The sequence below is a fragment of the Sarcophilus harrisii genome, chromosome 3 (assembly GCF_902635505.1).
Source record: "Sarcophilus harrisii chromosome 3, mSarHar1.11, whole genome shotgun sequence".
In the NCBI taxonomy this organism is placed as follows: Eukaryota; Metazoa; Chordata; class Mammalia; order Dasyuromorphia; family Dasyuridae; genus Sarcophilus; species Sarcophilus harrisii.
Genome location: NC_045428.1, coordinates 477,825,407 through 477,851,740, shown reverse-complemented (window position 1 = coordinate 477,851,740; position 26,334 = coordinate 477,825,407). Strand labels below are relative to the sequence as shown.

Below are 26,334 nucleotides of genomic sequence, written 5' to 3'. Positions count from 1 at the left end.
GGTATGACTTTCTGTGACTGTATAAAATCCCAAAATATGGCAGATTCTCTTAAATGCAATCCACAATTAATTAACAGATTTTGACTTTATGTACACAGAAAAACCAAATGTATGAAAAATGGCTAATTCTTATATGCAATTGGATGGACAATCTATAGAGCTTAATCATATATATGTGAGATACACAGTTCAAGCAGACAAAGATCTAGGCCCAGAATTAAGAATGAAGAGGAGGAGAATAGGCTGGTTGTTTTGAGAAATCACAAAATAATTTGCTACTTTCAAGCTTCTCCCTAAACCAAAGACTTATGTTTTTAACATCCTATAATGATGTAGTCACAGAACTCTATAGTGTTTGAATAAATGAAATTAAAAATCACTGAAAAGTCAATGAAGAGGTACATAATGAATATAAGTAGGAGGCAAGACAGTGATATATTATGAATAAATTATGAAGAAGAGTAGTATATGAGATGTCATTCAGAGAAATGTCTAACAATAAATAAATATAGGTTGGTCATATTGCAATATCAAGAACTATCAGAGAGCTGTCCCATCTGTTCCATTATTATCCTCTGGGTAGATTCCCTATGTTGACTTTCTTAAGGGAGGTAGACAAGAGACACACCTGAGAAGGGGGAACAAATGTCATCTCTATCACTGAAATAACAACATCATCAAAGAGATTATGGAATCAATGAATATTGGAATATTAAGTAGGATGTAAGAACCAGATAGAAGTCATCCAGTATAATGCATAGACAACCAAAATACAAAGAAATCATCCAATTATATATCTTGGTCATATCCTTAACATGTTGGCAGTATTATCTTTTAAGGACAACAACAGTTCAGTATGATGTTATGTGGGTGGAAATCATTGTATTCTTAATTGATGCAGTTTATGGAGGCTGTGAGTCACAATACAAAATGTGTTGTGGAGGTTTGTGGATATTTCAATTCTTTTTAAATTTGTATCACTCTTATAAAATTTTCATTACAGAGGTAGCTAAATCAGTTAACAATTATATTAACTTTAATTTTGTCCTTTTATTTTCATTGCTCAGCTTCTTTATCACTTTAGAAAGAGGAAAATTACTCTTAATATTTGCTTTCTTTTTGAATGAAAAAAGTCTACAAGGGATTAGAAAGAAGCTAATTACCTAATTTGTGATGGAATAGTTTGTTTTTTTTTTTTTGTTTACTTGCCTCTTAAAAACTGCAATGTCAAGCTGTTTGTGCATATTTTAGAGCATAAGTCTAAGGGAATAAAGTTCATAGAACAATGAAATTTTCCTTGTTTATAGAAAAAGACAGATGCCATTAAATACCCCTGGAAAGAGCTAGTTTTCATAGGGCCTCAAAAATTCTGATAAGCAAATGAGTAAAGAAGTTGAATAGCTGTCAATCTGCCTTGGTTCTGCTCATATTGTCCAAATGCTTTATTTTTAAAAAAAATATATAGTTTAATTTAAAGTCTATAATGAAACCTAAGTGAAAAATTTGATTTTTAAAAATAGAGATGTAAGAGAATAAGGTATCATGAAATATTGTATATAGTTTATGCTGAAAAAATAATTCCACTTTTTGGTTTTCTGTAAGCACATTTTTAAAGAAAATAAGTACACATGGATTTGATTCACTTAATTTAGGACTTTTTTCAGCATCTTTTTTATGCTCTTATTTATCCTTGCTAAGTACTTGAGAGAATTTCCTAAAAAGAATACATAAGCTTCATGAATCTTTTTAAAAATTCCTATTTGAGAAAATGGAGTTTTTAATTATTTATTTTTTTAACAATAGCATTTTATTATCATAATACATGCAAATATAGATTTCAACATTTACCCTTGCAAAACCTTGTGATCCCAATTTTTCTCCCTTCCTTCCCTTCTCCATTCCCCTTCCCTAGACAGCAAGAATTCCAATATATGTTAAACACATACAATTCTTCTATACATATTTCCACATTTATCATGCTACACAAAAAAATCAGATCAAAAAGAAGAAAAAATAACAGAAAAAAAGCAAGCAAACAACAACAAAACAGGTGAAAATACTATGTTGTAATCTACCTTCAATCCCTATAGTCCTTCTTCTGGATGCAGATGGCTTGCTCTATGACAGATCTATTAGAAGTGTCTGGAATCACGTCATTGTTGAAAAGAACCACATCCACCAGAATTGTTCATCACATAATCTTGTTGCCGGGTTCAATGTTCTCTTGGTTCAACTCACTTCATTTAGTATCAATTCATGTAAGTCTCTCCAGGCCTCTCTGAAATCATCCCGCTGATGATATAATAATACTTCATAACATTTATACACCATAACGTGTTCAGCCATTCCCCAACTGATGGGTATCCACTCAGCAAGAATATTTTTAATACATTATTGTAATTCAGAAGAATTAGAGTCATCTTAGATTCACAATTGAATTTAGAACTGATCCTAAATGCCAGATCTTACTCTGTCCCATCCTAGAGCAACTCTGAGAAAATTTCTATGATAAAGCTTAGCTGTGGATCCTATCTAGGGTCTCCTCCCAAAGCAGGTAATAAGATCCTTTCTAAAAGAAGTATTCATCGTACACTATGAATAATAGCTATGAGTCAGTTTAAAACACAAAAGATCTCATAAACATACATTAACAAATACCAAAAAAACCCAGTAATTATATTCTCTTGAGAGGCAAACCAGCATCATGGAATTGCTGAAAGAGATGAAACTACCATATGAAAAAAAATACCCTAAATCATTATTGATCAGAGAAATGCAAATTAAGACAACTCTGAGGTACCACTTCACACCTCTCAGATTAACTAAAATGACAAGAAAAAATAACGATAAATATTGGAGGTAATGTGGGAAAACTGGGACACTAATGCATTGCTGGTGGAGTTGTGAAATGATCCAACTATTCTGGAGAGCAATCTGTAACTATGCCTAAAGGTTCAAACTGTGCATACCTTTGATCCAGCAGTGTCCCTACTATGTCTGTATTCTAAAGAGATCATAAAAGAGGGAAAAGGACCAACATGTGCAAAAATGTTTGTAGCAGCTCTTTTTGTAGTGACTAGGAGCTGCAAACTGAGTGGATGCCCATCAATTGGAGCATGGTTGAATAAATTATGGTATATGAATTTAATTGAATATTATTGCCCTGTAAGAAATGATGAGCAGGCTGATTTCAGAAAAATTTGGAAAGAGTTGCATGAATTGATGCTGAATGAAGTGAGCAGAACAAAGAGAATATTGTACCCAATAACAAGATTATGTGATGATCAACTGTAACGGACTTGACTCTTTTCAATAATGTGATGATTCAAGACAATTTGAATAGATGTGATGGAAAGTGCTATCTATATCCATAGAGAGAACTATGGAGACTGAATGTGGATCAAATAATAGTATTTTCATCTTTGTTGCTGTTGCTGTTGTTGTTTGCTAGCTTGTTTTTTTCCTTTCTGGTGGTTTTTTTCTCGTTTGATCTGATTTTTCTTGTACAACATGACAAATATGGAAATATACTTAAAAGAATTGCACATATTTAACCTACATCAGATTGAAGATTTTGGGGGAAGGGTAAGGTAAGAGATGGAGGGAGAAAATTTTGGAACACAAAGTTTTACAAAAATTAATGTTGAACACTATCTTTATATGTATTTGGAAAAATAAAATACTATTTACAAAAAAGAACTGAAACTGTTATTTCATTAAGTTACTTGAATCTTCAGGATTTCAGCAGCTTTTAAGGTCAAAACACTTAACGAAGAGTCAAATACGGCCCTTTGGTCCTCCAAGTTTCAGGATGATTTTATTGATATCTCCCCCCCCCCCCCAAGAAGTATGCTGTTACAGGAATCACCTCCTATTGGGCAGTTTATACATAACTCTGGAACTCCCCAATTCTAATCATTCAGGAGGGTAGTTACCAAAATAGTTTCTATTCTGATCACTGACCTATGTTTATAAAAGGAGGTAGGGAGAAGCAGCAAGCAGCCAGGAATTCGTGCTCTCCTAAACAAGCAAATATACTTGTACATAGCCATCTCTGTAACCTAAGAAAAAAGCTAAGAAATCCCCTTTTTCCTTTGCTTCTAGTTCAAGGGAAAACAATCACTGAATACATATGAAAAGAGGCTGACACATTTTGTTTTGGTTTGTGAGCAAGTTCTCCTGACAATCTCTGCTAATCATTTCTGACACAATTCCTCAGTCACTGGGGTTGTTCCATTATTTCAGCAAAGTGCATGCCCTAGACAGTGGCCAGAGAACATATCTCATAGAGAAAGGACAGAACATGTCAAGTTCATGAGACCATGTCCTAGACAATAAGATCTTCACCCCACAAGATCATTCCGCTCATCACTCCTATGCAATATGTTGTAGATTAAAAAGTCTCTGAGGTCTCTTTAAGTTCTACATCAATGTTGTGATTGATCCATATACATTAATTCTTCTATTAGTTTATACATTTTATAGACTTTAATAATATAAACTTACCTTTAACAAAGAACATTTCATCCCTCTCTCAACTATGAACAGAAAAAAGTGTCTGCCTTCTCTATTAACTATAATAATGGAGCAATAAATATTAATGTGAAAAAAAAACTTTCTCTAGCCATGGATCATTTCTACATTCATCTTTGTAAGATTTTGTATTCTATATTTTCCTCCCTCCCTCCCTTCCTTACATCCTCCCTCCCTCAAGGCAACAAGCAATATGATATAGGTTATAAATATACAATCCTAATCATGGATCATTTCCAAGATATGTTGGATGATATGATAAATGTTGTCTTTAAAAGAAGTGATTTTATAATTCTGTTTACAAAATAATATAAAAAGAATATTAAACCAAAATATAGAAGTAATAGCATAATTATATTTGCATTTGTTTTTCCTTCACAGCAACCTAACTAAAATTAAGGGAGGAATTTTTAAAGAATCCACTTGAGAACAACTACAGATTATCTAAGAGATCTTTTCCCTCTTACTTTACAAGACTAAAACAGTAATTCTCTTGAGATTGTTAGTGAAACTTTTTAGATAAATTTCTGGGTTGATAAATCTTTTTCATAGTTGAAATTCTTGCATTTTTGTTAGGCATGTCAGTTTTAGGGACTTTAGCTCACTTGCATTATGATATAAATAACAAATCCAAACATTAGATTAACATGTTTTCAATGATTTTCTAAGAACACATACACACATGTGTGTATATACATACACATAAACATATATGCTTATAGTTGCCTTGGTAGCTATCAAGGCAACTTTGTAGCTTAAAAAAATTATACTTTATGAATACAAAGTTTCAATTTTACTTTGAGAACCTTTCTGTCCCCACTGTCATCCTACTTCTTCTGTTTTATAGTTATACTCCTTGAAAAGGAGTTTTCAGTAGGTACTTTTATTTTCTCCCCTCTTACTCTCTTAACTCTTGACAATTCAGTTTCTATCATTCCACCAGAACTACTCTCTCCAAAGTTACTAATATTCCCTTAGTTGTCAAATGCAATATTTTTTCTTTCCTCCAATGTTCCTTTACCCTCTGTATCTTTTAACATTTTTATCATTTTTATACAGATATTCTCTTCTCTCAAGTTTTCAGGACACCTTTCTCTTTTGGTTCTCCTGTTACCTATCTGACCACTTCTCCTCCTTTTCCTTTAATCATAAATGTACCTTAGTATTCTGTCCTAAGCCCTCTTTTTTTCCCCTATATTGTACTTCACTTGGTGATCTCATCCGTTCACATGGATTTAATTACCATCTCTGAGGTGAGGATTCTCAAATCTACTCTATCCTGTCCCAAACTTTCTGCTGACTTTCAGTCTTGCATCTCCAATTGCTTTTCAGGTATCTCAAACTGGATTCCCCTAGACATCTTAAACTCACTATGTCCAAAATAAAATTAATTTTATTTTTTCCTAAACCCTTTTCTCCTACTTTCTTCCCAAATACTGTAAAGAACACCACTATCCCAAGGAAGATAGAGGTCTCAATACTGTTTCATCTATTGACCTAAGTACTTTTAAGTCTTAACTAAAATTCCATCCATCCAATACTTCCTAATTCTAATGCCTTCCTTCCATTCTTTTCCTATATATGGCTTGTATAGTTTTGCTTGAATATTGACTACTTCATTAGATTGTAAGCTCTTTGAGGACAGATTGTGTTTTTTCTTTTTTTGTGTGTGTGTCAGTACTCAGCAAAGTGCCCAGAAAACAGTAGGTGCTTAATGTGTATTGACTGATTTTCTCTTTATCTTAATCACTACCAGAAAGTGCAGATGCTTACCATTTTGCTCTATAGTTTGAGATGAAACTATACTAAACTCCCTTCCTGTCCTTTTATTTTCATAAAGATAAAAAGAGTTTGATGGAAATGACATATGAAAAGTAAATTAATTAGATAATATTGTCATTTTTATTATATTGATATTGCCAAACCTTGAAAAAATATAAATCAAATTATGTAGGTCTTTATATAAGATTATTTTTACAATTGTATCATACAATTGTCTGTCTTGATAGACAGACTCCCCTATATTTTATATATTCTTTAGTTATTTTGAGTGGAATTTGTCTTTCTATCTCTCCTATTATCAACAGCAGATAATTTATTTGAGTTTATATCTTGCTATTTTGCCAAAGTTTAAATTAATTTTAGTTGAATCTAGATTTCTCTAAAGAAACTGTCGCATCATCTACAAAAAGCAGTAATTCTGTTTTTTTTTTTTCCTGTGTTCTCTTTCTTAATTTCCTTTTCAACATATTATTGTGGTTAGTATCTGTAAAATTAATTGTGACACATTTTTTCATCCCTGATCTTATTAAGAAAGATATCCAAAATTTCTCCATTATAGATAAAGTAATCTCTTGGTTTTAGAGAATGTTCAAAATGTTAGAGAAATGCCTTTTGTCTCTATGGTTTATATATATATATATATATATATATATATATATATATATATATATATATACAGAAATGATTCCATTTTATTAAAACTTTTTTTCATGATTTTATATAATCCTGTGATTTAAAATTTTTCCTTTATTTCTTGTTTGTTACAACTTTTCCTATTTTCACTTTTGATATTGATTTTGCATTTTATATTTAAAAGCAAATTTGTTATTTTTTTGTTGTTGTTTCTAAAAAGCTTCTAGTTTTACTTACAAATTCAATGCTTTTGATACTAGTTTTCTTAATCTATTCTTTTGTTTTTTAGGATTTCTATTTTTGTTGTCAGTTTGGGTTTTTGATTTGTGGAGAAGGATTTGTTTGCTCATTTCATTGATTCCTCTTTCTCTTTTGCTGATGCAAGTGTTTGTAATTCAAATATTCCCTTAGGAGCTGCTTTAGCTTCATCTCAAAATTTTGAGATGTTGTCAAATTGTCATATTTTCATACAATTACTCATTGTTTTTATGGCATTCTGTGACCCACAAAGTCGTTAGGCTTAAGATTCACTCTTGTCTTCGAAGACTTATCAATTATTGTATTTATTGTTTTGTATTTATATTTTGTGAAATGTTTGTGTTTTGTTAAATGTTTAACTCTGCTTTTCTGCATTTGTTTATGAGGTTTCTGTGATTAGCTTTTAAAAAGGGGACAATTATCAGAACGATTTATATTTATATTTCCCTTTAAAATCTACCAGAGAGCAAACATTTTTAGCTCTTTTAATAGTCTATTCAGAATTTAAATTAAAAAAATTATATTAATATTTGTTATTTGTTGAGGCGTTGTAGTATAAAAAGAGTTAGGTTTGGAGACAGAAGCCCTCAGTTATGACATCTATATGATCTTAGGCAAATTCCTTAATCTATCTGGGCCTCATCATCTCAACTGTGAAATGAAGAGATTCAACTAATTGCTTATTAAGATCCATTCAAGTTCAAATTCTATTATGTTATGATCCTAAATTTTTCTTATATTTTTTTTTTAGATCTGAAAGACCTATGCTATCTCTAATTTTTTTTCTATTTCTCTAATTTGGTTAACTTTTCCTTAACTAACTTAAATGCTATCTCTTATGCATCCCTAGTCTCATAATTGCTATTAATCTTTTTGTTTGTTTAGTCATTCCTCCATGCTCTGAGAAAACAGGTCACTTGTCAACTTAATTTTTGTAGTTGACCCTGTGGGCCTGAGACCTCTGGAAGATGCCCCATGTACTCTTTTCCTGGGTGAGGAAATAAATATAAGATCTGCTCTGGGCAAACCCTTGTTGAGCTTTGAGCATCAAATTATGATGAATCTATATTCTATGCTCAGAATAGCTGGCCTAGGTTAGATTGGAGTCTAAGATAGTTCTAAGGGTCCATGTACTTACAGGCCTAGCTTGGGGCTTTGGACATTGAATCATGACTTTTGGCCCCTCTAGTAAAACCAGTAACTATTGGTCTCAGAAAGGGGCTAAGTCCATGACTGGCTCAAAGCTGACCCATCTTGGGACTCAGGATGCCCTCATTCCGGAATCTACAGCTTTTGGCATGGGCCCAGACATTTCTATGATTAGCTCTGGATATACCCGTGCTGTTGTCTTAGCTCTGAGCTCTGTCCATGCATATACTAATTTTCCTGGCCACATTCACCTAAACTAAATTTTCAATGTGTAATTTTAGAATAGAAAGATGAGCCATTGTAGTTTCTCATTTAACTTTTTCATAATTATTCAGTCCAGTATTCTCACTAGATTGTTGCTGAAGTAACGATGGAAAGACCTCCCATCTTGGAGATCTCCTTAAATATTAAGGTTTCAAATAAATTTCTTGTATTGGGGAGCGTGGGGGGGGGAACAGAACCAAGATGGCGAAGAAGACATACGCAACATTCTAAGCTCCTCTCATACCCTCACTACTAATTACCAAATTCAGCCTCAAAAATAGTGCTTGACTGGTAAAATCTATGAATATTGGAAGCACAACAACTTACCAGCAGAAGATAATCTGGAAGATCACCAGAAAAGGTTTACCCTGATTAGCAGGAGCAAGCTAGTGCAGACAGGGAAATAGAACCAGAGGCTAGCATAGTGAGCAGACCAGTGCAGGGATGATCTCTGTGCAGGTGAAGATTTTATAAGGAGGACTCTACCACAGGTTGGCTGCTCTGCTTTGGTTGCAAAGCAAAGAAGTTACAAAAAGGCCAAAGGTAGAGTGTACTCCAAAAAATGCCAGTCTAACAGGATCTGGCTACACCCACATAGCACCTCAGTGAGTGACTCAGCACAGACCACAGCATAGCGATTCAGCCAAATTCTGTACCATGGGGCTTTAACCTGAGGCAGCCACACAACGCAGGGGGCCTAAGCAGGGAGCAGCCTCTAATCTGCAGGGGGAGGAGGGCGTTGGCCAGGGCAGCTGCAAATCTTCATAGCAAGAGGGTTCTGCCCGGGGCAATAGAACTTCTGCAACACTGTTGTGCTTCCCAAGGCAGAAATACTTCAGGTTAGGGGCTCTTCCCAGGGCAGTTGCTAATCTGCACACAGTGGGGATTCTCCCCAGGGCAACAATACTTTCACTGCTCAGCTGCTAGCCCCAGGGCAGCTGCTGATCTGTGACACTATTCCCAGGGCAGAAACACTTCCAGTGCAGGGCTCTTCTCAGAGCACTCCCACAACTCAGCTACTCTTAGCAGCTCGTCTGCAGGACAGCTACTGTCCATCTATCTATGCTTGTTCTGTAGAAGAAGCTGGTAACCTCCTTACCCTGAAGGCATACCCCAAGGGCTTTTGAAAAAATGAGTAAAAAAGCCAAGAGAACTCTAACCATCAACAACTTCTATACGGAAAGAGAACAGGTTTTCAACCCCAAGAAGACTATTAGCAGACAGTCTCCAGACAAAACCCCAAAGAGGGATGGATGTAATTTGCTCCCCATCACACAAAGCTCTTATAGAAAAAAATGATAAAAAAATCTTTAAAAAGAGCTAGAAGAAAAATGGGGAAAGGAAAAGAGAAGCTCTGCAAGAGAGTACAGAAAAGGCATATAACTCAATTAAAGAAAAATTTGATGAGTGGAAAAAGAAAACAACTTCCTGAAATGTGAATTGGAAAAGATAAAGAATCCCAAGGAAACATAATTTGTGCACTGAAAAAGATAAAAAACTCCTAGGAAAGTAGGACTGGTGAATTGAAAAAGATAAAGAACTCCCAGGAAAGTAGGATTTGTGAATTGGAAGAAGAAAATAACTCAGTTAAAAAAAATAGTGAAATGGAAAAAAATTCCATAGAGGAAAACAACTCACTTAAAATCTCAATTGGACATATACAAAAAGAAATTTAAAAAGCTAATGAAGAAATAACTCATTAAAAATCAGAATTGAAAAAATAGAAATGAATGATTCATTGAGACATCAAGAATCAGTCAAGCAAAACCAAAAAAAAAAATGCAAAAATAGAAAAAAAATGTTAAATATCTACTTGGAAAAAAATAGACCTGGAAAATAGATTTAGGAGAGATAATCTGAGGATTATTGGACTTCCTGAAAATTATGATGAAAAAAGGTACTGGACACTATTTTACAATAAATCATCAAAGAGAACTGCCTAGAGATAATATAATTAGAAGGCAAAATAGGCATCAAAAGAATTCATCAAACACCTTCTAAAATGACTCTAAAATAAAAATCCCAAGGAATATTGTGCCTAAATTTCAGAACTACCAGACTAAGGAAAAAATACTACAAGAAACCAGAAAAAAACAATTTAAATACTGAGGAGCCACAATAATGATCACTCAAGATCTAGCTGCTTCCACATTAAAAGATCAAAGAGCCTGAAATCTGATATTCTGAAAGGCAAAAGAACATCGAATGCAGCCAAGAATAAACTACCCAGTTAAACTGAGCATTTTCTTCCAGGGAAGAAGATGGACATTTAACAAAACAGGTGAATTCCACTTGTTTCTAATGAAAAAACCAGAACTAAACAAAAAAATCTGATTCCCAAATATAGGTCTCAAGAGAAGTAGAAAAAAGGTAAAAAGAACTCTCGAGAACTGTATTTCTGTTATGGACATACATAAAGAGTGCATGTATAATTTGATTTTACTGATATATAAAAAAGGGGAAGTAGAAATGGAAAGGGGATAGTATCAGAAAATGGGAAAAGGGGAGATAAAACGAGGGAAACTACATCCCACGAAGAGGCAAAGGAAATCTATCATATCTGAGGGAATTTAGGGAGGGGAAGGAACATGGTGTGAATTTTATTTTCATCAGATTTGGCTTAAAGAGAAAATAATAGATATATTTAGTTTACAGAGAAACTTCTCTCATCTCATTAAAAAGTGGGAGAGAAAAAGGGAAAAGGAAAAGAGTAATAAGGGAAAGGTATAAGAAAGGGGAAGGGACTCAAAGTGTGTGGGAGGTATTCTAAAGAGGGAGAGTTACGTGAGGCAAGTGGTGCCCATAAGTTTAATACTGGAGAGGGGGGTAAGAGGGAAAGAAAAATAAAAGCATAATCTGGGGATAATAAGATGGCAGGAAATTAAAAGCATAATCTGGGGATAATAAGATGGCAGGAAATACAGAATTAGTAATTTTAACCATAAATGTGAATGGGATGAACTTTCCCATAAAGTAAAGGCAGATAGCAGACTGGATCAAAAGCCAGAACCCTACACTATGTTACATTTAAAGCAGGGTGATACATACAGAGTAAAAGGTAAAAGGCTGGAGCAGAATCTATTATGCTTCAGGTGAAGTAAAAAAAAGCAGGAGTAGCCATCCTTGTCTCAGATCAAGCAAAAGCAAAAATTGATCTAATTAAAAGAGATAAGGAAGAAAACTATATCTTGCTAAAGGGTAGCATAGACAATGAAACAATACCAATACTAAACATATATGCACCAAGTGCATATATATGCATCTAACTCCTAAAGGAGAAGTTAAGAGAGTTGCAAGAAGAAATAGACAGCAAAACTATAATAGTGGGAGATCTCAACCTTGCACTCTCAGAATTAGATAAATTAAACCACAAAATCAATAATAAAGAAGTTAAAGAGGTAAGTAGAATGTTAGAAAAATTAGGTATGATAGATCTTATAGGTATGATAGAGAAAATTTAATGAAAACAGAAAGGAGTACACTTTCTTCTCAGCAGTTCATGGAACCTATACAAAATTGACCATATATTAGGACAAAGACCTCAAAATTAAATGCAGGAAGGCAGAAATAGTACATGCATTCTTTTCAGATCATGATGCAATAAAAACTACTTTCAACAAAAAGCTAGAGGTAAATAGACCAAAAAGTAATTGGAAACTAAATAATCTCATCCTAAAGAATGAATGGGTGAAACAGCAAATCATAGACACAATTAATAATTTCACCTAAGAGAATGACAACAATGAGACAACATACCAACATTTGTGGGATGCAGCCAGAGCAGTAATAAGGGGAAATTTTATATCTTTAGAGGCTTACTTGAATAAAATAGAGAAAGATAAGAGCAATGAATTAGGCTTGCAACTTAAAAAGCTAGAAAAAGAGCAAATTAAAAATCCCCAATCAAATACTAAACTTGAAATTCTAAAATTAAAAGGAGAAATTGATAAAAATTGAAAATAAAAAACTATTAAATTAATAAATAAAACTAAGAGTTGATTTTATGAAAAAACCAATAAGACAGATAAACCTTTGTAAATCTGATTAGAAAAAGAAAAGAGGAAAAACAAATTGTTAGTGTTAAAAATGAAAAGGGAGAACTTTCCACCAATGAAGAGGAAATTAGAGCAATAATTAAGAGTTACTTTGCTCAACTTTATGCCAATAAATTTGACAACCTAAGTGAAATGTATGACTACCTTCAAAAATATAGGCTTCCCAGATTAACAGAGGAGGAAGTAAATTGCTTAAATAGTTCCATTTTAGAAAAAGAAATAAAACAATTAATCAACTCCCTAAGAAAAAATCCCTAGGACCAGATGGTTTTACATGTGAATTTTATCAAACATTTAAAGAACAATTAACTACAATGTTATATAAACTATTTGAAAAAATAGGGAATGAAGGAGTCCTACCAAATTCGTTTTATGACACAGACATGGTACTGATACCTAAACCAGGTAGGTTGAAAATAGAGAAAGAAAATTATAGACCAATCTCCCTAATGAATATTGATGCTAAAATTTTAAATAAGATATTAGCAAAAAGATTACAGAAAATCATCCTCAGGATAATATACTATGACTAGGTAGGATTTATACCAGGAATGCAGGGCTGGTTCAATATTAGGAAAACTATTAGCATAATTGACTATATCAATAACAAATTAACAAAAACTATATTATCATCTCAATAGATGCAGAAAAAGCATTTGATAAAATCCAATGTCCATTCCTAATGAAAACACTTGACAGTATAGGAATAAATGGACTTTTCCTTAAAATAATCAGTAGCATCTATTTAAAACCATTAGTAAGCATCATATGTAAAGGGGATAAACTGGAACTATTCCCAATAAATGATCCCAATAACATCAGGAGTGAAACAACATTGCCCACTATCACCATTACTATTCAATATTGTATTAGAAACGCTAGCTTTGGCAGTAGGAGTTGAGAAAGAGATTAAAGGAATTAAAGTGGGTAATGAGGAAACCAAAGTATCACTCTTTGCAGATGATATGATGGTATACTTAGAGAACCCCAGAGATTCTACTAAAAAGCTATTAGAAATAATCCACACCTTTTGCAAAGTTGCAGGAAACAAAATAAACCAACATAAGTCATCAGCCTTCTTATATATCACTAACAAAATTCAACAGTTACAAAGAGAAATTCCATTTAAAGTAACTGCCGATGATATAAAATATTTGGGAATCTATCAGCCATGGGAAAGTCAGGAACTATACGAACAAAACTACAAAAACTTTTCACACAAATTAAGTCAGATCTAACCAACTGGAAAAATATTAAGTGCTTTTGCAAAGGTCAAGCAAATATAATAAACATGACAATACTACCTAAACTAATCTATTTATTTAGTGCTATACCAGACTCCCAAAAAACTATTAATGACCTAGAAAAAATAACAACAAAATTCATCTCAAAGAACAAAAAAAGTCAAGACTTTCAAGGGAACTAATGAAAAAAATCGAATAAAGGGGGCCTAGCTGTACCAAATCTAAAACAATATTGTAAAGTTGCAGACACCAAAACCATTTGGTTTTGGCTAAGAAACAGACTAGTTGATCAGTGGAATAGATTATATTCAAAGTACAAAATAGTCAATAACCTTAATAGTCTAGTGTTTGACAAACCCAAAGACTCCAGCTTTTGGGATAAGAATTCACTGTTTGACAAAAACTGTTGGGAAAATTGGAAATCAGTATGGCAGAAACTAGGCATTGACCCACACTTAACACTGTACACCAAGATAAGCTCAAAATGGGTTCATGATCTAGGCATAAAGAATGAAATTATAAATAAACTAAAAAAACATAGGATAGTTTACCTCTCAGACCTGTGGCGGAGGAAGGAATTTGTGACAAAAGAAGAATTAGAGATCATTATTGATCATAAAATAGAAAATTTTGATTATATTCAATTGAAAAGCTTTTGTACAAATAAAATTAATGCAGACAAGATTAGAAGGGAAACAAACTGGGAAAACATTTTCACAGTCAAAGGTTCTAATAAAGGCCTCATTTCCAAAATATATAGAGAATTGAATGTAATTTATAAGAAATCAAGCCCTTCTCCAATTGATAAATGGTAAAAGGATATGAACAGACAATTTTCAGATGAAGAAATTGAAATTATTTCTAGCCATATGAAAAAATGCTCCAAGTCATTATTAATCAGAGAAATGCAAATTAAGACAACTCTGAGATACCACTACACACCTGTCAGAATGGTTAAGATGACAGGTAAAGATAATTCTGAATGCTGGAGGGGATGTGGGAAAACTGTGACAATGATACACTGTTGGTGGAATTGTGAATATATCTAGCCATTCTGGAGAGCAATTTGGAGCTATGCTCAAAAAGTTATCAAGCTGTGCATACCTTTTGATCCAGCAGTGTTACTACTGACCTTATATCCCAAAGAGATCTTAAAGAAGGGAAAGGGACTCACATGTGCAAAAATGTTTGTGGCAGCACTCTTTGTAGTGACCAAAAACTGGAAACTGAGTGGATGCCCGTCAATTGGAGAATGGCTGAATAAATTGTGGTATATGAATATTATGGAATATTATTGTTCTATACGAAATGACCAGCAGGAGGATTTCAGAAAGGCCTGGATAGATTTACATGAACTGATGATGAGTGATGAGCAAGACCAGGAGATCATTATATACCTCAACAACAATACTATATGATAATCAATTCTGATGGACCTGGCACTCTTCAACAATAAGATGAACAAAATCAGTTTCATTTGTTCAATAATGAATAGCTATACCCAGCAAAAAAACTCTGGGAAATGAGTGTGAACTACTACATAGCATTTCCAATCCCTCTGTTTTTGTCCGCTTGCATTTTTGATTTCCTTCACAGGTTAATTATACACCATTTCAAAGTCTGATTCTTCTTGTGCAACAAAATAACTGTATGGATATGTACACATATGTTATATTTAACATATACTTTAACATATTTAACATATATTGGTCTACCTGCCACCTGGGGCAGGTGGGGAAAAATTGGAACCAAAGGTTTGGCAATTGTCAATACTGAAAAAAATTACCCATGCATATATCTTGTAAATCAAAAGCTATATAAATTAACATACTTACATGCTTAAATATACCACTCATGTTTAATAGATATATATTACCTATAAACATGTCTCTCTGTATATGTCCACCTGTGCATGCATATGTATGTATATGTATAGTACACACACACACACACACACACACACACACTCACATTGTATTGGATGAGAAAACATGCAGTTATGTACTGCCAGGAAAAGACATGAAAATGGAAGGTAAATTAAATGCAAAGGCACTGGAGATCCTGTGGAGAAAGATTCTCTTTTTCTTGTCTAGTATCGTGTACATTTCAGTTTGAAAGTCAATGTAAAATATCTGAGCAAAAAAAAAAAAATCTAATGTGTCTGAATTTACTGACACTATCAAATTATCAATGATTTTCACATATAGGAAAATGTGTGGATCTATAGATCTGAAAAGAATGCAGGAAAAATGAGACATCCTTCCCTAATTTGGTTACCTCTAAAGAAATCAGGGTCAAATGAAGGGGGAAAAAAGGAATGATAGACCAAATGCCTTATAAATTGTATAATGAAAGATTGATGGTGGGGACAGATTTCATGTGAGAAAGTTGGAGATATAGACTTATCTGGATAAAAGAAAAGATGGCTACATCCCATCTTGAAGCATTTTCTATTGACAGGCAATCAAAATAATGCCAAGAGGCCTGAAAAAACTGTCATCAGTGATGACCATATTGGTTGCCTAATTAATTTAGGATCCACTTCTGAATCTCTGCTAATCTTACATAAACCAGTGTAGGAATGTGTAAAGCCAAGTCTTGTCGCTCTGAAGCAAAATGAAGGCCGGTACATTAATTAGGAGGCTATTGAAGCAGTTTGGATGAGAGGTAATGAGGGCTTGATCTAAGGTAAAAGTTTTATAATTAGAAAGAAATAGTCAGACACTAGAAATGTTATGGAGATAGAATTGATAAGATTTGACAAGTGACTGAGAAATGTGAGATTCAGTATGGCACAGCCGAAAGGTTCATTGTTAGAATAAATCCAACATGAACTATTCAGTGTGGTTTCATATTTAGGGGTATTTCTCTTTAAGTAACTCTCCAGGGAAGATAGATGGCAGGCAGACATCTGACCACCAAGTAGAAGCTTTCCATGATAGGCTATAAAGCTTATCTTGTACAATTGCTTCAAGACATTTGGGAGAGTTCCCTTGCAATGGAGGTGGCTGTCTACAACCTCAATGACTATACTGGAGGTGGGACATCAAGTTATTTCCATTGCTAAATAGAATCTACTAGTGAATGTGAGAGCCCTCAATTGCTATGGATGACAATTTTTGTGTTAGCTGAGGTTGAGGAAGATTGAGGCTGGGTAATAGATCAGAATAACATTTGAGAAAGGTTCATCTAAGTTGCAGAATCAGCTTTGTGAAGAGGTTTATAAAGGAGTTTTAAACGTTTTGAAACATTTTTTCCCTATTGGAGAAAACAAAAATTCAACAAAGAACTTGTGTTGCATCCCCACCCTCCCAACCATGTTATCAGGTTTACTTTATGTATTTATTCTTGGTTTTGCTGTTTCCACAAATTTCTCCTTTTAATGAACCAGCCTCAAGCAGAAAATGAGTAAGTTGGAGTATATATCTAAACCCTTTCAAACATTTGTATCCTAAATTGTATGAGTACCAAATGAGCATATATGACGTGTTACCAAGCAACAACTTTTTGAAGAATTACATAATTTAAATTCTTTTGATTCCACTTTGCTAATTTTAATTATCAGTAATAAAATGTGACTGTACAAGTGTAAGTTTAACTGTGCAAGAGGATTCTTATTGGGCATTTAAGACTGGATTGGCTGTTTATGTTAGGACAGTAGGAGGAAATATATTCCTTGGCTGTGGACAAGCCTGCTTGGATGTTATTTGGCATCCTCCTGCTTCCAGTTGACATGAGACAAGGAAGCTGTCACTGTGCTGACATGGCCAGAAATCATCTGACCTCTGTTACTTGGGGCAGGAGAAAGGTTATTCATCCTGCAAAGTGTCTCTTTTTAGAAATCTTCAATTGTGATTAACAAAAGTAACACAACCCATTAACACCAACAGATCCATTCCTCCACTCTATTCACAACATTCAAAAAAGAACACTCTCTCCTATGTGTTTTCACTTTGTGAGAGGAGTCTCAAAACTAAATTCTCAGACAACACTCTAGTAGTCCCAGTGTGCAGGCGTCGTCTTATCTGAAGCTCTTAGCAAATCAATCCCACCAGTTCTATCCTAGCTCCTTGCTTTCTTTTTGCGGCCCATATGGAAATAGACCACCGTCTCTCCTATTCTTGCCATTATGATTACCATTTTTCAAGGAGCATAAGGATATAATTTGTCTCCTCTGAGAATCACAGATAGATACAAAGGGTCAATTGAGAAAAAAACTTCAAGTAATGTAGGAAAAAAGAATATCTATGAGCATCCTGAGTATGAAATCACAGAGTTCTTACTTAATAGAAAACTTCTAGCAAGTTGTAAATTCAGTGAACAATCTAGTTCCTTCAAATACCAACTGATGAAAATACGGTTCCAGGTACACAAACAGTGCACCTATTCTCTACCTACTGAGTGTCTATGTTTTCACTATATCTCAGTTTCTCTGCTGCAGAAATGATAATACTGATTATAACTGCAACCTCTTGCTCTGTGTGAGATTTTGGCTGAGCTCAACCTGAGTTGATTTCATGCCAGCTGGTTTCTTCTGAATATCTAGTGATTTCTGTTGCTAAACTTTTATTAGTTTGAAACACTGGACTTCCTAACCTTCTGTTTAACAACTGTTTTTTACTACCTAACTCATTTACTTTTTATATTGGATAAGAGGATTTTATTTTTTCCTCCTCCAAATCTGACCATCCTACCACCTTTACTACCCTAAATTTGTTTATTCAGGAAATGAGGTAGACAAATCAGTCACTCATACCAAGCCTCCTGATACTATAGTCTTTCTATCTACTCAAATACAAGTCCAAGGAGGAAGTTGGTCTTTTCTATCGAAGAAAAAGTATCTCTGTTGAATTATAATGTAGGGTTGTGCTGTCAACAGGTGGTGGTAGCTTTCCTAAGACCCTGAGCTCAGAGTATGCATTTTTAAAATGCTGAAAATGTGTGTGACTATATAAAAACATTTTAAAACAGTGGTTATTTAATAAATTCATCTAAACCTGTGGTGAGGTTGATTCTTAAATACTAGTAGGCCTAATTCACATTCACAGGATGACAATCCCTAAAGAATATATTTTACCTGTATTGCAAGTGCACGAGCTACAAGACCTCTAAGATATTGTAAGGGATCTTCTGGGCCTTCCCATTTGCTCTGCCATATTAGAGGACACTGCAAATAAAAAAGTCACAATTAATTTAATAATAATCTTTTGATTTCAATATTACAGATGTAAAAACTACTTAAGATATACTATTATGGACATGCTTCACTAAAAACATAGTAGGTTTTACCTTCACAATCTCTCTCATTTGACAACTTCTCTCCATTCATGCCTTCATCACCCTTCATCCATACTGCATTATTCTCTTGATTTGTCTCCTTGACTCAAATATTTTCCTATTTCAGTAGATCATACATACCTGTTGCCAAAGTTATTTTCTTTAAATCCCAATATGACCACATAATTCAACTCAAATAACTCCAGTGGCTTCCTATTTCCTCCAGGATATTTAGCTTTTAAAGCCCTATACAATCTGCTGTTCACCTATATCTTTACAGCTTCAATGGATATATATCTTCTTTCCCCATGATGCAAAAATCATCAAAAATAGCCTTTTTGTTTTATACAGGAAAATTCACTTTCCATATTCTTGCCTTTGCCTTAGCTTTTTTTTATGTATGGAATATACTCCCTCCTTACCACCAACTTATAGAGTCACCTTCTTCTTTTAAACTGTAGTTCAAAAACTTTTAAAAAAAAAAAGGCCAAATGGTTAAATGATTTAGGCATTTAGGATGATAGCAAATTATGAGAGCAAGGGATGGTTTAGCTATCAGATCTTTGGAGAAGGTAGGGATTTATGGCCAAAAATGAACTATAGAACATTATGTCATGCAAAACAGACGACTTTGATCACATTAAACAAAACTAACAAAAGCAAGACTAGAAGGGAAGTAGAAAGCTGGGAAAAAAATTTTACACTCAGGGTTTCTGATAAAGACCTCAGTTCTAAAATATATAAAGAACTGAATCAAATTTTGGAGTAATTCTCCAACTGATAAAGAGTCAAAGGATATGGGCAATTTGCAGATGAAGAAATTATTGTCATTAACAGTCATATGGAAAAAGGATGTAAATCACTACTAATGTAAATTAAAACAACTCTGAGATACCACCTCACATCTCTCAGATTGACTAAGATGACTGGAAAAGATAATAATGAAACTGGGACATTGCTGATGGAGTTGTGAAATGATCCAACCATTCTGTAGGTTAATTTGGAACTATGCTGGAAGGACTATCACATTGTTTATACCCTTTGACTCAGCAGTGACATTACTAGTGCCATTACTGGGTCTGTACCCCAAGAAAATCATAAAGGAGGGGAAAGGACCCCCATGTGCAAAAATGTAGCAGTTCTTTTTGTGGTAGCACAGAACTGAAAAATGAGTAGATTTCCATCAATTAGGGAATGGCTGAATAAGTTGTATTATATGAATATAATGGAATATGGCTATTCCATAAAAGAAATGAACAGGTTAACTTTAGAAAGCTCTGGAAAGATTTACATGAACTAAACAAAACAAGTAAACCCAGAGATACATTGCATACAATAACAGTAAGAATGTGTAATGATCAACTATGAAAAAGTTGATCTTCTCAGTGGTTCAGTGATCCAAAGCAAACCCAATAAACTTAGGATGGAAAATGCCATCCACATCCAGAGAGAGAACTACAGAGATTGAATGTAAATCAAAACATGCTCTGTTGACTTTTTTTTCTCTCTCATGGTTTTTCCCTTTTGTTTGGATTTTTCTCTTCCAACATAATTCATAAGGAAATATGTAAAAATATGTAATATATATATATATATAAAACCAACAAATTAAGAACTACAGAACATTATGAAATTCAAAATATACAACTTTGACTATATTAAATTTAAAAAGAATACCTTATAAAGGAAAATTTTTCTGACCTCATCAACTGTTAAAGTCCAAATTTTCTTGTATTTTATATACATTTGTATTTATTTATTTCGTATTTATGCTGTATACATTTATGTATACATATGTATACATATGTATACAGACTGATAAACTCCTTATGAGTAGGAAATGTTTTATTCTGTGTACTTGTACAAACAATACCTAGCCCAATGTCTAGCAAATAGTGAGAAGCACTTAATATTTACTGGTTGATACTACTACAAAAGCTATTGCTTTAACTTTACCACTTTGACATCTATATTCTCTCCATAATACTAAAATTATGTTTGCAATTCATGGAATAAATACATTGATCTAAGAGAAATGCTAATTATTGGTAGCCCAAAGAGCAATAGAAAGATACACTGTAGATATAAGTATGGAACATTATATGTGGGAGGAAAGACCTCATAAATGACACATATTAACCAGAAAGTAAGGTAACCTGGTCATGTTATCAGAATGAGGGGCAATGGTTACACTGTTTAAGTATTACAGTAGTATTCTCAAGACATTAAAATACTCAGTGGAAGGTCATCAGATCAAAAGGAGTCTCTGAAAACATGGACATCATATAAGATGAAAAAACAGATAAGCAATACACTATGGTGTTTTCAGTTTAACATACTATGTCATATTTTTCTGAGGCAGAAAATTCATGAACGCAGGAACTGTATTCTTATTTTCACATGTCCTTTAGTATGTGAACAGACAGCTCTGAAAACAGTAAGCACTCTCGCTTTCCTTCAAAATACATTTCAATTTAAGGTTTTTAGATTATAAACTGTGATGAACTTGGCTCTTCTTAGTAATGTGATAATTCAAAATAACTCTAATAGAATTGGGATGGAAAATGCTATCCATGTCCAGAGAGAGAACTATGGAGATTGAATACGGATTGAAGCACAATATACTCACCTTTTTTGTTTTGTTTGTTTCTTTGCTTTTTCTTTTCTTGTGTTTTTTTTCTCGTTTGGTTTTATTTTTCTTGTACAACATGACAAATATGATAAATATATTTAAAAGGATTGTACAGGTTTAACCCCTATCAAATTGCTTGCTTTCTTGGGAAGGGAAATAAAGGAGGGAGGAAGAGAAATTTGGAACACAAAGTTTTACAAAAATGAATGTTGGAAATTATATATATATACTTGGAAAAATAAAATATTATTGAGGAAAAAGATTTAAACTATTGTTAATGTAGAAGTAATTAATTCTACAATTAATCTACTATCTACAAAGATAGTAAATCATTTTTATTACTTTATAGTCATAGTCACAAATTACAAACATCACACATTGTATGAGAATTACAAGCAATCCTCCAAATCTGACTAACATTTTATTGAAACAATTGTCATTTAGTTTTTAAAACAGTAATAAAGAAAAGCCAAAATATGATTTACATTTTAAGTTATTGCTGAAAAATTTTCAAATACCAAGCATATTTTTATTATTATTCTTTAAGAAAAATTTATATGGGGAGGATTCTGGAAGACAGTAGGTCAGAAAATTTCAAGCTCTCCAGATTTCCCCCACAAACAAAACAAAATTGTACCTCAGGGCAAAAACAGACTGGTGAAAAACAAATAGGACTTTGGGCAGAACAGAAGTTTCCTGGGACAACCCAAGAAAAACTTAACAAAGATCCCAGGATGGGATTCAAGCAACATAAAGTGTAAACAATTCCAGGGTAGCTGGGAGTCCTGGGGCTAATAGGTTCTGAAGAAGCCTTAGCCCAAACCCTAGGAATTTTAACCTCTGGGCAGTGGGGAATGGGGAAAGATAAGTACTGAGGGAACTGAGGGAACATTTGCTGATTAAAAATGCTAATTAAGACCAGCTGTGCTACAGAGACATAGGATGGGTGAGAAGGAACCAAAACACCTGCTGGGATTCAGAGGCAGTGGGACAGAGATGCTGCTGGCTGTCTTCAAGTACTTTCAGGAGGGTGGAGTTTTAGGTTTGGAGTTCCAGGTCAGAATGGAGAACTGAAGGTAAGCTAGAAGCATCATCCCCCTCCCCAACTCTCCAGGATTATTAGTGCTTACAGGAATAGTACACATTAAAAAAAAAAAAAAAAAAAAAAAAAAAAAAAAAAAAAAAAAAAAAAAAAAAAAAAAAAAAACAGGCAAAGAAGAAAAAGCCCAATCATATAAACTTACTATGGGAATAGGGAATACTGGGGTTCACTTTTAGAAGAGGACAGTGGGGAAAAAACCCTTAAGTGGCTACCTGCCCAGAAAAAAGGCTTCAAAAATCCAATGAGAAACAGAAGAAAAACAGAAAAAAAGGAAGAAAAAAAGGAAGGAAAAAAGGAAGAAAGGAAGAAACATTCAAGAAAAACATTATGAAAAAAAGTTAACCAATCAGAAAAGGAGACACTGAATCTTAAAGAAGAAAATAATTTTTGAAATCTAGAATTGAGCAAGGGGAAGCTAGTGAAGCTATAAGAGAATAACAAATAACAAAATAAAATATAAAGAATTTAAAATATTATAGAATGTTAAACATAAGAAAAATGACAGATCTGCAGAGCAGATCAAGAAAACTTAAGAATAATTGGATAACCTAAAAGCTGACTAAAAAAAAAAAAGAACCTTGACATAATAATGAAAGAAATAAATAAATTGTCCTGAATTGATAGAAGATGAGAAAAAAGTAGAAACAGAAAAAATCCACATATCACCTCCTCAAAGAGATCTTATAAGGAAAATACATAAGAATATTATTGCTAAATTTTGAAACTCCCAGATCAAAGAGAAAATTTTACAGGGGAAAAAAATTCAAATATGCTGGAGCTTCAATTACAATTGGACAGGATTTGTCAACAGATAAAATAAAAGACTATAGGTCCTGTTATAATACATATTGACCGTCTAAAGAACTAGACCTGTGGCCAAAAATAACATATCCAGCAAAACTAACCATAATATTAAACAAAAAAAATGGATATCTAACCAACTTGCAGATTTTCAGGACTTTGTCTCAACCAAACCGGAACTCAATAAAAAATTGAACATATAAGAGCCAGCATCAAAGATTAACTTTAAGGAACTCAACAAGGACAAAATGTTTATGTTTTTACATGGAAATGTATGCTATATGTTTAAGATTGATATTAGCAATTGGGTAACTCAAAAGATAGTAGAGCAGAGCTAAGTATGATCTCATCCTAAAAACCAAAATTGTCTAGGAAAAGGTAAAAATAATAATTATGCTAAACAAATGAGGTAAGGAGGAAGAACCAACACAGAGGCACTATAGGAAGGCTGGTAGTTCTTAGAACCTATTCACAATAGGAATGGGTTTGAGAAATATATATATATATATATATATATATATATATATACACATATATGTATGTGTATAATATCAAGGGTACAAACATCTTCCAAAATCTATAAAGAAATAAGAGGGAAGGGAATAGAATAAGATGAAGTATAGAAAGGTGTAGATTTATGTCAGGGGAATGGTATAAAGAGTTGACAAATGCAGCACATATCCATTAGGTTATGCCCCTTGTGAATTGGCTCGAGCTTTACCTAGTTTGGATTAGCAAAATCTTGTATATCCTAAACAATGCATGGAAATACCAAGTCTTTCTAAGGGTATTTAAAAAGACTGAACTTTAGAAAATAGCAGAAAAATACTCTCAGAGTTTCTGAACTAGAGGGAATCTCAGCAGGATGGCCACTTGAACTTGAATCCTCTCTAAAGATACCCACATAAGTAGTCAAATTATGTTTGAAGACTTCCAATGAGGAAGAAATTATTATCTCCAAAATGAAGAACAACCTATTTTGGAATCATTTTGGTGATAATGAAGTTTCTTTTTACTTCAAGCCTCAATTTTCTCCTTTGTAACTCCTCTCCTGCCCCCCCCCCCTTTTATCTCATTCTGCCCTCAGAGAGCAAGCAAAAGAAGACTAACCAGTTTTCCATATGAAACCTTGAAAATAATTCTCTTGTTTCCCCTAAATCTTCTCTCTTCTACCCTAAACATCTCAAGTGCTTTCATGCATGATGACCATCCTGGATGTCTTCCTTTGAACACTTCAGTTATAAAATATGATGTCTACATTGTAATACAATGTTCCAAATGGGATCTGACTAAAGAAGAACACAATGATAAAACTGTCACATTCCTAAATGTAGATATTATGCTGTTCTATGGGCAGACTAAGATTATTGGTCATATATTAAATTCAGTTTACAGCATACTAAAATTCACATCTTTTTAAGACAACTCACAATCTAGTCATGCTTTTCCAAACCTTGAACTTAATGTAATTTTTGGAACTCATATAAAACTGTAATTTATTAAAATTCATCTTATTAGATATAGCTTGTCAAAAAACTTTCAGATCTTCCTGCCATTCATCATGTTAGCAATCCATCTTTAGCCTGTATCATTTACAAATCTGATAAGTATTTATATAGTGTCCAATTCACTGACAAAAATATTTTGTCAGTCCAGTATAAACTTAATTTTAAGTACTTATACATCATGTCTTCCTTATTTATGCATTTTATTCCCAAAGTAGAAAGACTTTCCCAAAAGCTTATATAGGCAAACTGTCTATACCCCAGCATTTCTTTGATCTACAAGTCAAAGGTTATGGGTTTTTTCTCCAAATAGTCAAAACTAAATCTTCATGACCATATATGGTATTTTCTTGACAAAGATACTGGAATGGTTATCCATTTCCTTTTCTAACTCATTTAAAGATGAGGAAACTGAGATAAACACATTTAAGTGACTTGCTCAGGATCATACAACTAGTAAGTATTTGAGGTCAGATTTTAATTCAAGAAGAGGAACCTTCTGCAGATGGCAGTATGCATTCATATACACTCTTATACATGTATGTATGTATGTATGTATGTATTTATAAATGTGTGCATGTTATATATAACATCAGGATATTAAACATATATATATATATATCTTATTATGTATTAAAGATGAGACTTCCTGACTTTAGGCTCTGCACACATTGTGCCAATTAGCAATTACGGTAAAAAAAAATGAAATTAAGAAGTGAAATCTAGATCTGGATGGTGATGGTTAGAGTACTTGATCAGCTGACTTGAAGTAAGAAAAAATGAGTTCGGATTTTACCTTTAACATTTATTAGTTTTATGATTCGATTTCTGTCAGTGTCATAATCCGCATATCTAAAATGAGCATAACAATTGTTCCTATGCCTCATAAGATTGTTGTATGGCTTAAAAAACATATGTAAAATGCTTTCCTGTAAAGGGCAGGAACTCTGGAGAAATACACTTAAGACTCAGTATGATTTAATCCTAAAACAAAGTTTAATTCAGTGGAATTAAGATAATGATTCTCTAGTTTACATGTACTTAGTATAGTTTTACAAGTTGACACCTATTCTACAAGATTGACACCTATGATGATGTA

At 33.3% G+C, this 26,334-nt stretch overlaps 1 protein-coding gene across 2 annotated transcripts in view; it reads right to left on the bottom strand.

Moving 5' to 3' along the window:
* The window catches only part of DYNC2H1 (dynein cytoplasmic 2 heavy chain 1), a 355,585-nt gene that overhangs the window by 48,205 nt on the left and 281,046 nt on the right, over nt 1–26,334 (bottom strand). For both annotated transcript variants that reach the window (XM_031961078.1, XM_031961079.1), the window contains one exon: nt 18,996–19,085. In XM_031961078.1, coding sequence (XP_031816938.1) covers nt 18,996–19,085 — 90 coding nt within the window. The remainder of the gene's footprint in view (nt 1–18,995; nt 19,086–26,334) is intronic.